Source organism: Amphiura filiformis, chromosome 3, assembly GCF_039555335.1.
Source record: "Amphiura filiformis chromosome 3, Afil_fr2py, whole genome shotgun sequence".
NCBI classification, from domain to species: Eukaryota; Metazoa; Echinodermata; class Ophiuroidea; order Amphilepidida; family Amphiuridae; genus Amphiura; species Amphiura filiformis.
Window position 1 is genome coordinate 14474012 of NC_092630.1, and position 11783 is coordinate 14485794.

The 11783-nt window shown below is 35.4% G+C and overlaps 1 protein-coding gene across 1 annotated transcript; it reads left to right on the top strand.

Annotated features, from left to right (window-relative positions):
* The first annotated feature begins 628 nt into the window (after positions 1 to 628).
* Positions 629 to 10352, top strand: LOC140148083 (uncharacterized). Its single transcript, XM_072169937.1, has 10 exons — positions 629 to 758; positions 2187 to 3001; positions 4122 to 4181; positions 4347 to 4409; positions 4651 to 4722; positions 5598 to 5690; positions 5925 to 6616; positions 7544 to 7687; positions 8509 to 8718; positions 8906 to 10352. The coding sequence occupies exons 2-10, from the start codon at positions 2197 to 2199 to the stop codon at positions 9281 to 9283; spliced, it is 2517 nt and encodes an 838-aa protein (XP_072026038.1). The 5' UTR covers positions 629 to 758; positions 2187 to 2196; the 3' UTR covers positions 9284 to 10352.
* The last annotated feature ends 1431 nt before the right edge of the window (positions 10353 to 11783 follow it).

Sequence of the window (11783 nt, forward strand, 5' to 3'; positions counted from 1 at the left end):
TCATGAGGATCATTGCATTTAAATTTCAGCTCAATTGGATCATTTTGAAAACTTGACCTTTGACCCCTTTATTACCCCTTAATGAGCTTTAATGAATTTTAAAATATTTTTGACATGTTTAGAATGTCATGAGGATCATTGCATTTAAATTTCAGCTCAATTGGAGCATTTTGGAACACTTGACCTTTGACCCCTTTATGACCCCTTAATGACCTTAAATAAATTTGAAACTATTTTAAACATGTTTAGAATGTCATTAGGATCATTGCATTTAAATTTCAGCTCAATCGGAGCATTTTCGGTTAAAATGACCTTTTTTGACCCCTGTGACCCCTTGAATGACCTCTGATGTTAAACAACCCATAACTTTTGTAGCCAGCTACCCAATACTGCTTGTGACTGAGTTTGGTCGAAATCCGATCAAGGATGTGGAAGCAGTAGCAAATTGTGAGAAGAAAGAAGAAGAAAGAAAGAAAGAAAGAAAGAAATGCAAAGAAAGAAATAAGTTAGGCTGCCCGCCTAACTTAAATACATAGAACATTGTTCAGTGCAATCCCCACTTGCAAATAATATTTAGATATAATTATTACGGATAAAATCAAACTACAGTATTATATCGCTTGGGTATAAATAACAGAAACATGATGTATATTGATGTGTTACCCCCGATCTATAAATTAGCCACGTAACGTCGTGCGGTTGTTACGGGCAGCCATTTTGGTTCTTGATAGAATCGGAGACAGAAATTTGTCTAACAGGTAAGTATTATTTTGAAATATTCTAAAATTCCAATAAAAATAATTTTATCGTTATTAATCATTAATCATCTGTTTCTTAAAAATGACGTATCTTGTATGGATTTTACGGTCACACGTATGCTGAAATAACGTAGGAGAAAATGATGCGTTTACTACACTTTTTTTCTTAAAATACATCATTTCTTACAAAAAATAATTTTATTTTTAGATTATGTGTTTTGATGTATTCGTTTGTATTCATGTATGTTTCTCATTGGCACTGTAATACACTTTAGGTAATCACTTGCCGAGTCACGAAAAAGCGTTATAGAATACTGTTTTTTATGTTATGTTGTATTATGTTTTAAGGGGTACTACACCCTCGATAAATTTGTGTCTATTTTTTGCATTTTTCTCAAAACTAATAACACACTGGTAACAAAGTTATGTATATTATAGGGGCAAGGAATCCAATTACTACACTGGAATTTCAGTGACCGAAGACAAGTAGATCGTTATTTATGATAAAAAATAAGGTACCACTAGGATGTACCTCATTTCTTACCATATATACTGAACCACTTGTCTTGAGTCACTGAAATTTCAGTGTAGTAACTACATTCCTTGCCCCAATAATATACATAATTTTTTTAACCAGTGTATTATCATTTTTTTGAGAAAAATGCAAAAATAGTCACAGATTTGCCACAGGGGTGTAGTACCCCTTAAGTACAGCGAAATGGACCACATGCCCAGTTTTATTATTTTGTCAATGTGTACTCATAAATATAAATGTTATTATTCAAATCCAACCATGATGGTTTTGTGTTGTATTGTATTGTATTGTATTGTTTTGTATTGTATTGTATTGTATTGTATTGTATTGTATTGCATTGTATTGTATTGTATTGTGGATCTACATGATCCGATAGTCCTACGGAATCATTTAGTTAGTTCTAACTTGCAATAACAGTCAAATTTTAATATTTTTACAAATTTATGAATGGGCCAAAACATTCTTGACACAATTTTAAGCATTCAAAATGTTAATAATAATATTGGTTATGAAAATATTAGAAAATGTGTTTTAGGCTTGATTGTCACAGCATGCAAAAATACCATAAAATGCGTGTTTTTTAACCTTATTGCAAAATATTGACCAAATTTTAAAATTTGACTTTCAATGCCAGTTACGACTAACTAAATGATTGGGATTCATTATAGTGTGATCAATTCAGCAAAACAGGACTTTCTGAAAGAAAAAAAATCGTATTTGTACCCTATGTCACGGTCATGTTGAAGTTCCTCCTGACTTTTATGTTTGTTTTATGTTTCCTAGGAAAGTCTTGTAACCGATTTCAGTTGTATATTTCAAAACAGCACTTCATTTGATTTTAATAAATAATTCGTAATTGTGAATTTACTCACCTTTTTCCATTTGATTTTCAGAAACCGAGCAATGGACTCCAAATTTCCAGGTGGTTTTGGACCAGGGTTTCCCCCTTTGCCATTTTGGCTTGAGGGTGGACAACCATTTCATTCTCCATATGAAAGACAACTTACCATTCCTCAAGCGCTACGTGTTACTGAATTGGAATGGAATGAAATTAAAACTCGGATGATTGATTTGAACTCTGCACTTACCAAACTACTTGGTAAAAGTACCGAACGACCAACATTAAGGAAGATATTGACAACATTGGATGAAAAAAGAGATACATTGATAGTTGCAGAAAATAAAGTGGTTCAAATGTTCTTCAATGCTTTGAGCAGGTTAGAGAAGATCAAGAACGCTATGCCAATTGGACAGTTGTTGACACAGAGGATCGACATTAACGCTATATTTAATGATACCACTGTTCATAGCACTATTCATGAAGATATTACAGATCTGATTAAGAGCGGGGTCACAATTTCGTCCCGATTTAGGGCTACCGTCAGTGTAATTCCACGACTGCTTGACTGTTTCAGCTCTCGTGACCCTCGCACCGAAAGGCCAAGATCGACTGAAACATCTAGCAGGGCCCGATCTCCATCCCCCAGTCAGCCAAAAGATTCACAACACAAAACTCGTGCAGATAGCGGAGAGAAACCAAATGAAACACCACATTCAGCTGCAGCATCCAGCAAACCAACGCAAGGACAGGAGAAAGTTCGTAGAGAAAGTGGAGAAAACCCTTACCAAACACCCCAATTTGAAGAGGAAGTGGAAGTTCTTCTTGGTGATCCAGATGCGGAGTTTCAGATGCTGCAAATTTGTGATGGTGAGCTATTTTTTTTAACAATAACAATACTCTGCTTTCTTTGAGGTGGTACTACACCCCTGATAAATTTTTTACTAATTTTGCATTTTTTCAAAAATAACTACACACTGGTAACAAAAGTTATATTATAGGGCAAGGAATCCAGCTACTTCACTGAAATTTCAGTGATTCAAGACAAGTGGTTCTTTTTATAGTATGTTAAGAAATGAGGTACATAATCTAGCGGTACCTCTTTCCTTATCATGAATAACGTACCGCTTGTCTTGAGTCAGTGAATATAATACAAACAGATTTTTACGGAAAATATGGGAGTGCCTAAAAATGAGAATTCCGAAAACTGCTTTTAAATTGTTTTGTTTTAAAAACCATCAGACTAAACTTCGAACTTATTGTCAATTCAAACGTTCATTCTCATTAGAAAATTATGTTACATTATTAAAACGTAGGCATAGATCTACTTTTTGTAAACTTAGAATTAGTTGTCATAAATTAAGGATTGAAATGGATAGATATGTTTCACCTAAATTGCCTCCAGAACGGAGAATTTGTAAATATTGTAATCTCAATGAAATTGAGGACGAATTTCATTTCATTATGAAATGTTCCTTATATAACGATATCCGTAATAGATTTATGACGTTAATAGATGATTTTTTTGTTACAAACAATTCAACTGTAAATGATAAGTTTCTTCTTATCTTGGGTGCCAATGATTTTGACACCACCAATGCAGTTGCCAATTTCATTTATACTGCATTTGAAAAACGGGATTTAAATAATAGGCCTATGCCTAGTTAATTTATATTATATTCTTTATAGTTGTAAACTGTATTGTTCTTGTACTTTATCTGTATTATATATATCGTATTATTATATATGTTTTGACCATATCTTGTTGTAAGATGAATGTCAATAAAATCTGATTCTGATTCTGTTTTGTTTTTTGTCCTCGATACCATTTCTTAAGGACCCTTTCTCTTGGGAAGTCCCACGGAAAAATCTGATGATTCTTTTAGGGGATTCCCATGTCCTCTATAGGGGTGTACCATTAATCTATAGAATAGCCCATTTTCTTTTCAATTACAAACTGTTATTCCGAAATTTGTATTTGGTATTGCAGATGGATGGAACATGCAAAGAAGGCGTGGATACCAATTAGTTTATGAAAGAAAATGCGCAGGTTAGTATACTAAACTTCACCAATTTAGTCTAACAATCTGTTACGAGCAAAAACTGCTTTGTTGTGACCATTGTGAAAACCCTTTGATTGCTGGGAATTAATTAATAATCACATAATAGCCGGTAAAGTTGTAATAGAGGTTACGTCTTTAATTGTTTTCCACAGAAACCAACCAACTACGAAGAGAAAATCAACTGTTACTGAAATCACTCCAAGAGAAAGAGCAAGGTAAAATACGATAATAACATTTAAGAAAATGCGGTGACAAGTCAAATAAGTTCCAAATGGCAGTTATGTAAAATAGTAATGATAAAAAGGGAAAGAGTTTTAATCACCGTGGAACAATGCGAAATGTTGTTAGATCGTAAAAAAGTACTACAGATGTTTTGTTTATTGTTATTCTCGCTAAGTTCAGCTCTGATTTAAAATGTTGTCCTTGTTTATATACATTTACATTTTGCTCCTATAGAAGTCGCAAAATTGAAAAGTGAAGTGCAAGCTAATTTGGGTTCTGTGAATGATGAACGACACTTTGGCACAAGTAAGTACATTTGGCATAGTTAAAAGCCTAAATTAAAGATCCTACACGTTTTTCAATCTCACGAGCTTTACATCTTTGAGCCTATGCATTATTTTCTTAAAGATAAAACATGGGGTTGATTATTGTATAGTCCGATTTCACCATTATGTTATTTGCAGCTACAAAACTGGAAAAATTGTTGGCACACGTCTTTTGGTACATCTCTGCCACCGCTCCAAATGTAAATCGCAGTTGGACATAGCCCTGTTGTTGGCATGTCCAGGAGACCCGCCAACATTCAAAGATTGGGAGTGGGGAAGAGTGATATACAGGGGGGGGGGGTCTGTGCTTCACACATGTTTCACTCTCCTCTCCAATTTTAAAAGGTCACGCATTTCAATTGTTTTGTACAAAAACTAGTATAACACGATTTTTCCAAGATTGTATGTTTAATCACCAACTTTTTCATGCCGATATGTCAAACCCTTTTGAGCCCAAACATGCATTTGAACGCTACATGTATGTGCATAATAGAATTGGTTAACCCACATTTGCACAATCAGCCATACTTACAATGTCTATATCACTGGTACAAAAATAAATGAATCCATAGGTAGTGATAAAATATATTTAAGTAGTACCATTTGAACATCTGCCTGAATTGGATTATTATCTATGTTATGACTTACATATCTTTAAGCCATGCTGAACATTTTTGGCTTCCGTTGATCTGATACCAAAATATCACCATTTGTCCGACGAAATGTTGAAATCGGGTATTTGGTTGATTTCAATCTCTCATGATATGTTCGGAAGTTTTATTTTAAACTGTAAAAAGAGAATGACATACACAAATTAAAATACAGTGATTATGTTTCACCATTTATCATTTACAGAATTTACTGAACAGCAGCCACATCTGAAGAAAAACAGATCGCTTGAACTTCTGTTGAATGATATTCGTAGACGTGTGGAAGACCTGGAAGCAGGTATTGATTTATCTGTCTGTTTTAAATTGATTAAGTGATTGTTTTATGCTGAAATGTGGTGAAGCTAGAGTTGTGTCATCAAAATACATTCTTCAGCTTCATTCAAAATTGTCGCACTCTTTAATGACGACAATTATTTACGCCTCGTTTCAACGTACAAGATCGATATTATCGGCTTATTAAGCTTACATGTAACGAAAAAACTGTCTTTCATTTTTATCTCAAATTTTGCAGATCGCGAGGGAAACAATACGCTTGTTGCAAACTATCAATCGGGTAAAGCAGACCAGTTAGAAGACCACCTGAAATACTTTCGCCGACGCTTAGCCGAGTTCAAACCTGAGGAGCAGACAAATTTCATCTACAATTCTTCCAACTTTGCTGCTGGATATTTCGATGATCGGGGTGGGTTCCTTGAGATGGAAGCATTGAATGTGAGTCTGTTTGTTCCACCTGGTGCAATCCAGGCTGGAGAGAGGACGGAGGTTTATATTTACATCAAGACGGATGGATCGACACCAAGCCCAAAGGATTCTTCAACTGTCCTTGTCGCTCCAGTGGTCCAGTGTGGTCCTCCAGGACTGCAGTTTCATGAAAGCGTGGTTCTAACATTCCCACACTGCGCTGAAGACGAGACCAATTGGAAATTCCAACCTTTGACATGCCAATCAGATGACCAGCATAAAGCCAAAGGTGAATGGAAGGGAATGACGACAGATGATGCAATATTCATGGTTGACAACGGGCGGACCGTACTCCTGGTGAACCACTTTACATTCTACACTCTAGGTGGAGAACAGAAAGAGGACGGATCTGTTGCCAAGAAGAAGATGAGAGTGGGTGCATTTGGGTCATCCTTCAGTGCAGGCCAAGATTCATACCGACTACGAGTCAGAGCTTGGGATGACACAAAGGCTTCTCATGATGTACGTCTTTTGGTATTTTTTATTAAATTTTTATGTCGGGCATATCTAGGCATTAACAGCTGAAATCTAGGAGATAACGCTGACGAAACTTCGGCCAGGCACAAGTGACCTGGTGAACGAAGGGGGTCGCCGTAGATAGCTGGTCGGGGTATTTTTACAGGACAGGCAAGTGTAACCGAGAATAATAATGAAATTATAATGAGAGCAATACTAGTATAAAGGCCTTTCATAGCGTCAGGAATGCTTACCCTTTCAGAAAACAAATTGATTCACTTTATATGAAGAGCTCATTTTCCCTCCTTTTCAAAATTGCCAAGTTAAGAACATTGTTTCAGGAGAAATATAGATTTAAGTCTAATTATAATCTTTTCTAGACACAAATTTCAGTGTTGTCAGCGTCAGGACTGCTTAGGGGTGGAGTATAGAAAATCAATTACCGATCGAAATAGTGAATATTTGTAGTCATCCACGCGTTAAAATCACAAAGGTTTGAAATAAATCTAATACTGGAACTTACTTTTACAACTTGCTACGTTGCGTCGAATACCATCAAACTTCATCAGGCAACAGACCCACTGGGCTGGTCATGTGACACTTGAAAACGACTAGGGATCGTCTTGATGGCCCGATCCCATGCGTGAGAAAAGTTGTGTCTCAGTCCCCCTTTCTTGTTTAGTGACGGCTGCTCTACTCTCTCCCAGATGGCTTCCTTGATGCCCCTCATGTGCCACTGCTCCTCCTTGTCAAGAAAGCCATCTTGGAGAGAGTAGAGCAGGCGTCGTTCAAACATTATACTTAAAAGTATAATTTTGTTTCCACCTTAGGTGACTTATGTTCTGTAAAACTAAATGCAGATATGTTACTTCAGTAAAAAATCATCAATGCATGAAATTCAAAATGGATCCATTTGCTTTTTCATTCCTATAGCAAGTTCTGAAAAAGGAAGAACGTCTTAGTGGACAACAACTGGATGATGATAGACCAATAGCTATAGCCAACACAGGAGAACCAGTTGATGTTAACGTAAAGAACTTGAAGATAGGATGGAAGAATAGATATGATGAACCACAAGTATGTGAATACTTTAAACTAGATATAATGGACAGACTCTAAGAATACAACTTATACACTTGCAATTTTGCTGTTTAGAAAAACAAAACAAAAGGGGTTATGGCAACAATGTTATGCAGTGCAATCAGTAACATCTTGGCTTACAAAAAAAACTTTAATTGGTTTCTTTACTAGTTCGGGCTCAAACGTTATGCCCAATGAACTAAATCGTCCAGAAAACGAGTTGGGCCACTTTTGACATTTTCTCGCATATCAACCTTGCATCGCGTAAAACCGTAAAAGAGTAAATAACTAATATGATATTTATTTCAATTTTTTTTATTTTTTCTATTTTAAAAATACCACTTTAAATATCCCATTGTTTAAAACTAAGAGCACTGACCAGATGGTTCATGATTCATTCGGTCATTTTTGCTACACAAAGACACGAAAGTGGCCCAGGCTGTTATAAAATTGGCCATATCTTCGCTTGTAGATCACCGAATTTTAAAAAAAATAAATTTTTTAAGACAAAGTAAATCACAATACAATCAATAAGTGACATGTTTGCCTAATACTGTTTTGAATAATTTTCTTTGGTTGGTTGCAGCCTGTACATATTCAAATTGTGCTGTGAAGGAGTATGATGTTTTGTACTTTGCGAGAAATATCCTTCGGTTCAAAATATTCAAAAAGAAAAGGAAAAGAAATGTCTAAAATGGTCACTTCAAAAGCATGTAAGGTTTTCTTTAATGATTCTTGATTTCGGTGGCGGGAAATCTCATTACAAATTGTGTCGGTCCGATTTTGCGAGTGAGCTCTTTTTATGTTCTTGTTAATAGGGACAGCATATTTCATTCAACGATCTCTGGCAACCACATTGCCTGCCATCTTGTACATTTGATCTTGAGTTAGAAGACGGAGGCAGCGGCGATAATAAAGATACCAGTCCTCGTGTGAAAACAGGGGTACACTGTAAGATCAATCTACAGCAGCGGAAATCCAATGACGACGCTGTCAGTCTCAGAATTGACGTCCAGGGAATCACCGAGGTTAGTTTATGATTTAATGTCTAATATCCGAAAATAGTTATCAGCTGAAAGAATAGGCAACGCTTCTAGAATCTTTTGGATAGTTACAATTCAGTGTCTGATGAGTGAGACTGTTTAAGTTTGGTGCAATGTGAATATAATATTCTAATCATATTGAATTACATTTCCCGTATTTCTATCTATCTAGATGGAGGAGAGATGTAGCTCGAATCAGACATTCAGTGGAGCAGTTCAAGAGAAATTGTTTGGCCCATCTGACCCAAAGTATGGTCTATCTCCTGCTGCCTATTACCGGTTATGTGAAGAGCTAAACATGGATAGAGGAATTCCAATGGATTGGCGATTGTTAGCAGAAAAACTTGGCTGTAACTTCATAACCATCGAAAATATCAAGAACAACAAGACGGAAGAACCAGCCAAATTCATATTGAAGATATTTTTCTCGGTATGGAATACGACTTCAAAGGAAAAACCCAGTGCAATTAACTTTTTAAAGAACACCCTGCTTGAATTAGGTCTTTCAGTTGCTGCTAAAATCATACAAGATGATATAGAGCAAAAATAAGAGCAATACGTGCTGAAGACACAGAACAGTGCAGTGGTTAGCGGGCTAGAGTGTAATTATTTTTCATTGTTTATTTTTTAAATTTTTTTATGTCTGAATTATATGCAATGCATCAACAGCTGCTATCAGTGTGATAACGCTGACGGGTTGGCTTGAAGCTCAGTCGATTCTGTTAGGAGGTAATTGGACCATGGTAGAGCATTCCATAGGTGAGCTGAGGACGGAAGGTGTGACTGACCAGGTTGGATCTTAGAATTTATGACAGCTTGGTCGTGAGATCTGACTGAGCGCCGCAGACGGGGATCAATGATCATACGTTCTGGTAACAGGTGTTGAAGGAGTCTTGGAGTCTTAATCATCAGATCATGTTAATAGATAAAGTATATACTATTCTGTTATCACTGAACGGCATGAGGTGGGCAAGGCAAGTTTGGGAACTTCAACAATTAATTAGTGTAGCTTATGTGAAATATTAGCACGGCAAATGTTCAAATGATACTACAATCGAAAGGTATCAAGTTGATTGACATGTCATTGTTATAATGGATTTTATATTTACATAATGCAATATAGAAACTACATTCAGTAGTTCCGAGTTGCCTGCAGTGTCGTATCCAGTTTGGGAAGTAAAGTAGGACATGGTATACGTAGGTTTATATTATGGAATGCAACATATCATAATGGCATAATTACAATGGCTCACTTCAATACTGAACACTTCTGATTTTGGAATCTACCAGTTTTGCGAAAGCTCGAGTAAAATCACCTGGGAAGCTAACAAACAGAGGGATACGGTGACTGAAAAGATCAGATGTGAAAATCTATCAAATGTGCACAAATTTATACAAATCAGAGTTTTATGCTTATATGTAATAGCCAGAGTATGCACAATAGGCAAGTGGACTCCACTTGGGAAGCTGACAAACAGAGGGAGTACGGTGACTGAAAAGATCAGATGTGAAAACCCAGCAAACACAAAAACGTTTTAAAAACATTTTAAATAAGTTATATTTTGGCTTTTGGTTTAGGTAAAAACGTTTTAATAACATTAAAATGCCGGGTTATATAAAGGTCATGATAACGTGTTAAAACGTTTTGTATGAAAACACACTACAACAATATTTTTAAATGTTTTCAAAAAATGTTATTGTAAACCATTTTTGCAAACATATTTGCCAAATATTGTGTCGATACCTTTTAATAACATTTAAATGTCGGGTAATATAAAGGTCATGAAAACGTTTTTAAAACGTTATTGAAAATATTTTGGGCAAACATTTTTCGTAAAATATTTGTTCAACCCCAAAATAACATTCTGTTTTGAATGTTTTGTATCAAGTTTTCAAGAATGTTTTCGGAATGTTATTAAAACGTTTTTATACCCTTTATAACCCGATATTTAAACGTTTTCTGTAAAACATTTTTGTTTGCTGAGCAGTAGATTATCAAAAAATGTTTTTAAAGGTTATGAAAACGTTTTATACTCTTAATATACCCTTTATATAACCCGACATTTAAACGTTTTCTGACATCCTTTTATAACCTTTTGCGAATGATGTCGAAAACGTTTTGTGTTTGCTGGGAATCTATCAAATGTGCACAAATCGATACAAATCAGAGTTTTATGCTTATATGTAATAGCCAGAGTATGCACAATAGGCAAGTGGACTGCACTTGGGAAGCTGACAAGAGGGAGTGCGGTGACTGAAAAGATCAGATGTGAAAATCTATCAAATGTGCACAAATCGATACAAATCAGAGTTTCATGCTTATATGTAATAGCCAGAGTATGCACAATAGGCAAGTGGACTACAGTCTATAAGAAGGAAGGGAAGAACCATGATACCTCATGTTGCCAAAATCTGCGATGTGATTCTTCCCTTTCGCCTATGTATATTCAAAATTTGCCATATTTTAGGTTTAATAGTTCGTTAAAAATTGTAGAGGAAAATGTTGGTACCTACTACACCACTACCATCCATGTTATTGGAAAGTGAAGTATTCAAAAGTATTTTTACTGCGTTAATGATTTTATAATAGCTTAACTTTTGTTTTATAATGTCAACGTCATTAAAAACATTTGCTAAAACTATAAAACAGCAGGCAAAAAACAAAAAACAAAAATATAGTACCAATTGACCAATTTAATTAATTCCCTCAATAGCCAGCTTTCCTGGTGGGAGAAGGGCAAAATAGAAGATTTTCACTGAAATTTCACGGTTGCATCATTTTGACCCGGCATTATCGGTTTAAAAATTGGTATTTGGTATTTTTCACTATTTTTGACCATGATCGTGTGAATGTTGCTGGGAAAGTTCCATGCCCCTTTTCTTTTCCTTTGCCTTCCCGATTTTTTCTTTAATTTTTTATCAGAGGGGCACTTGTGACAGAATTATTTGATTAACATTTAAATCAGTGAAAATATGTGTATACGCATCTATATGTTGAATTTTTCTTCACTAGCTTTTAGACATACTATTATGCAAACCATTAATTTTGA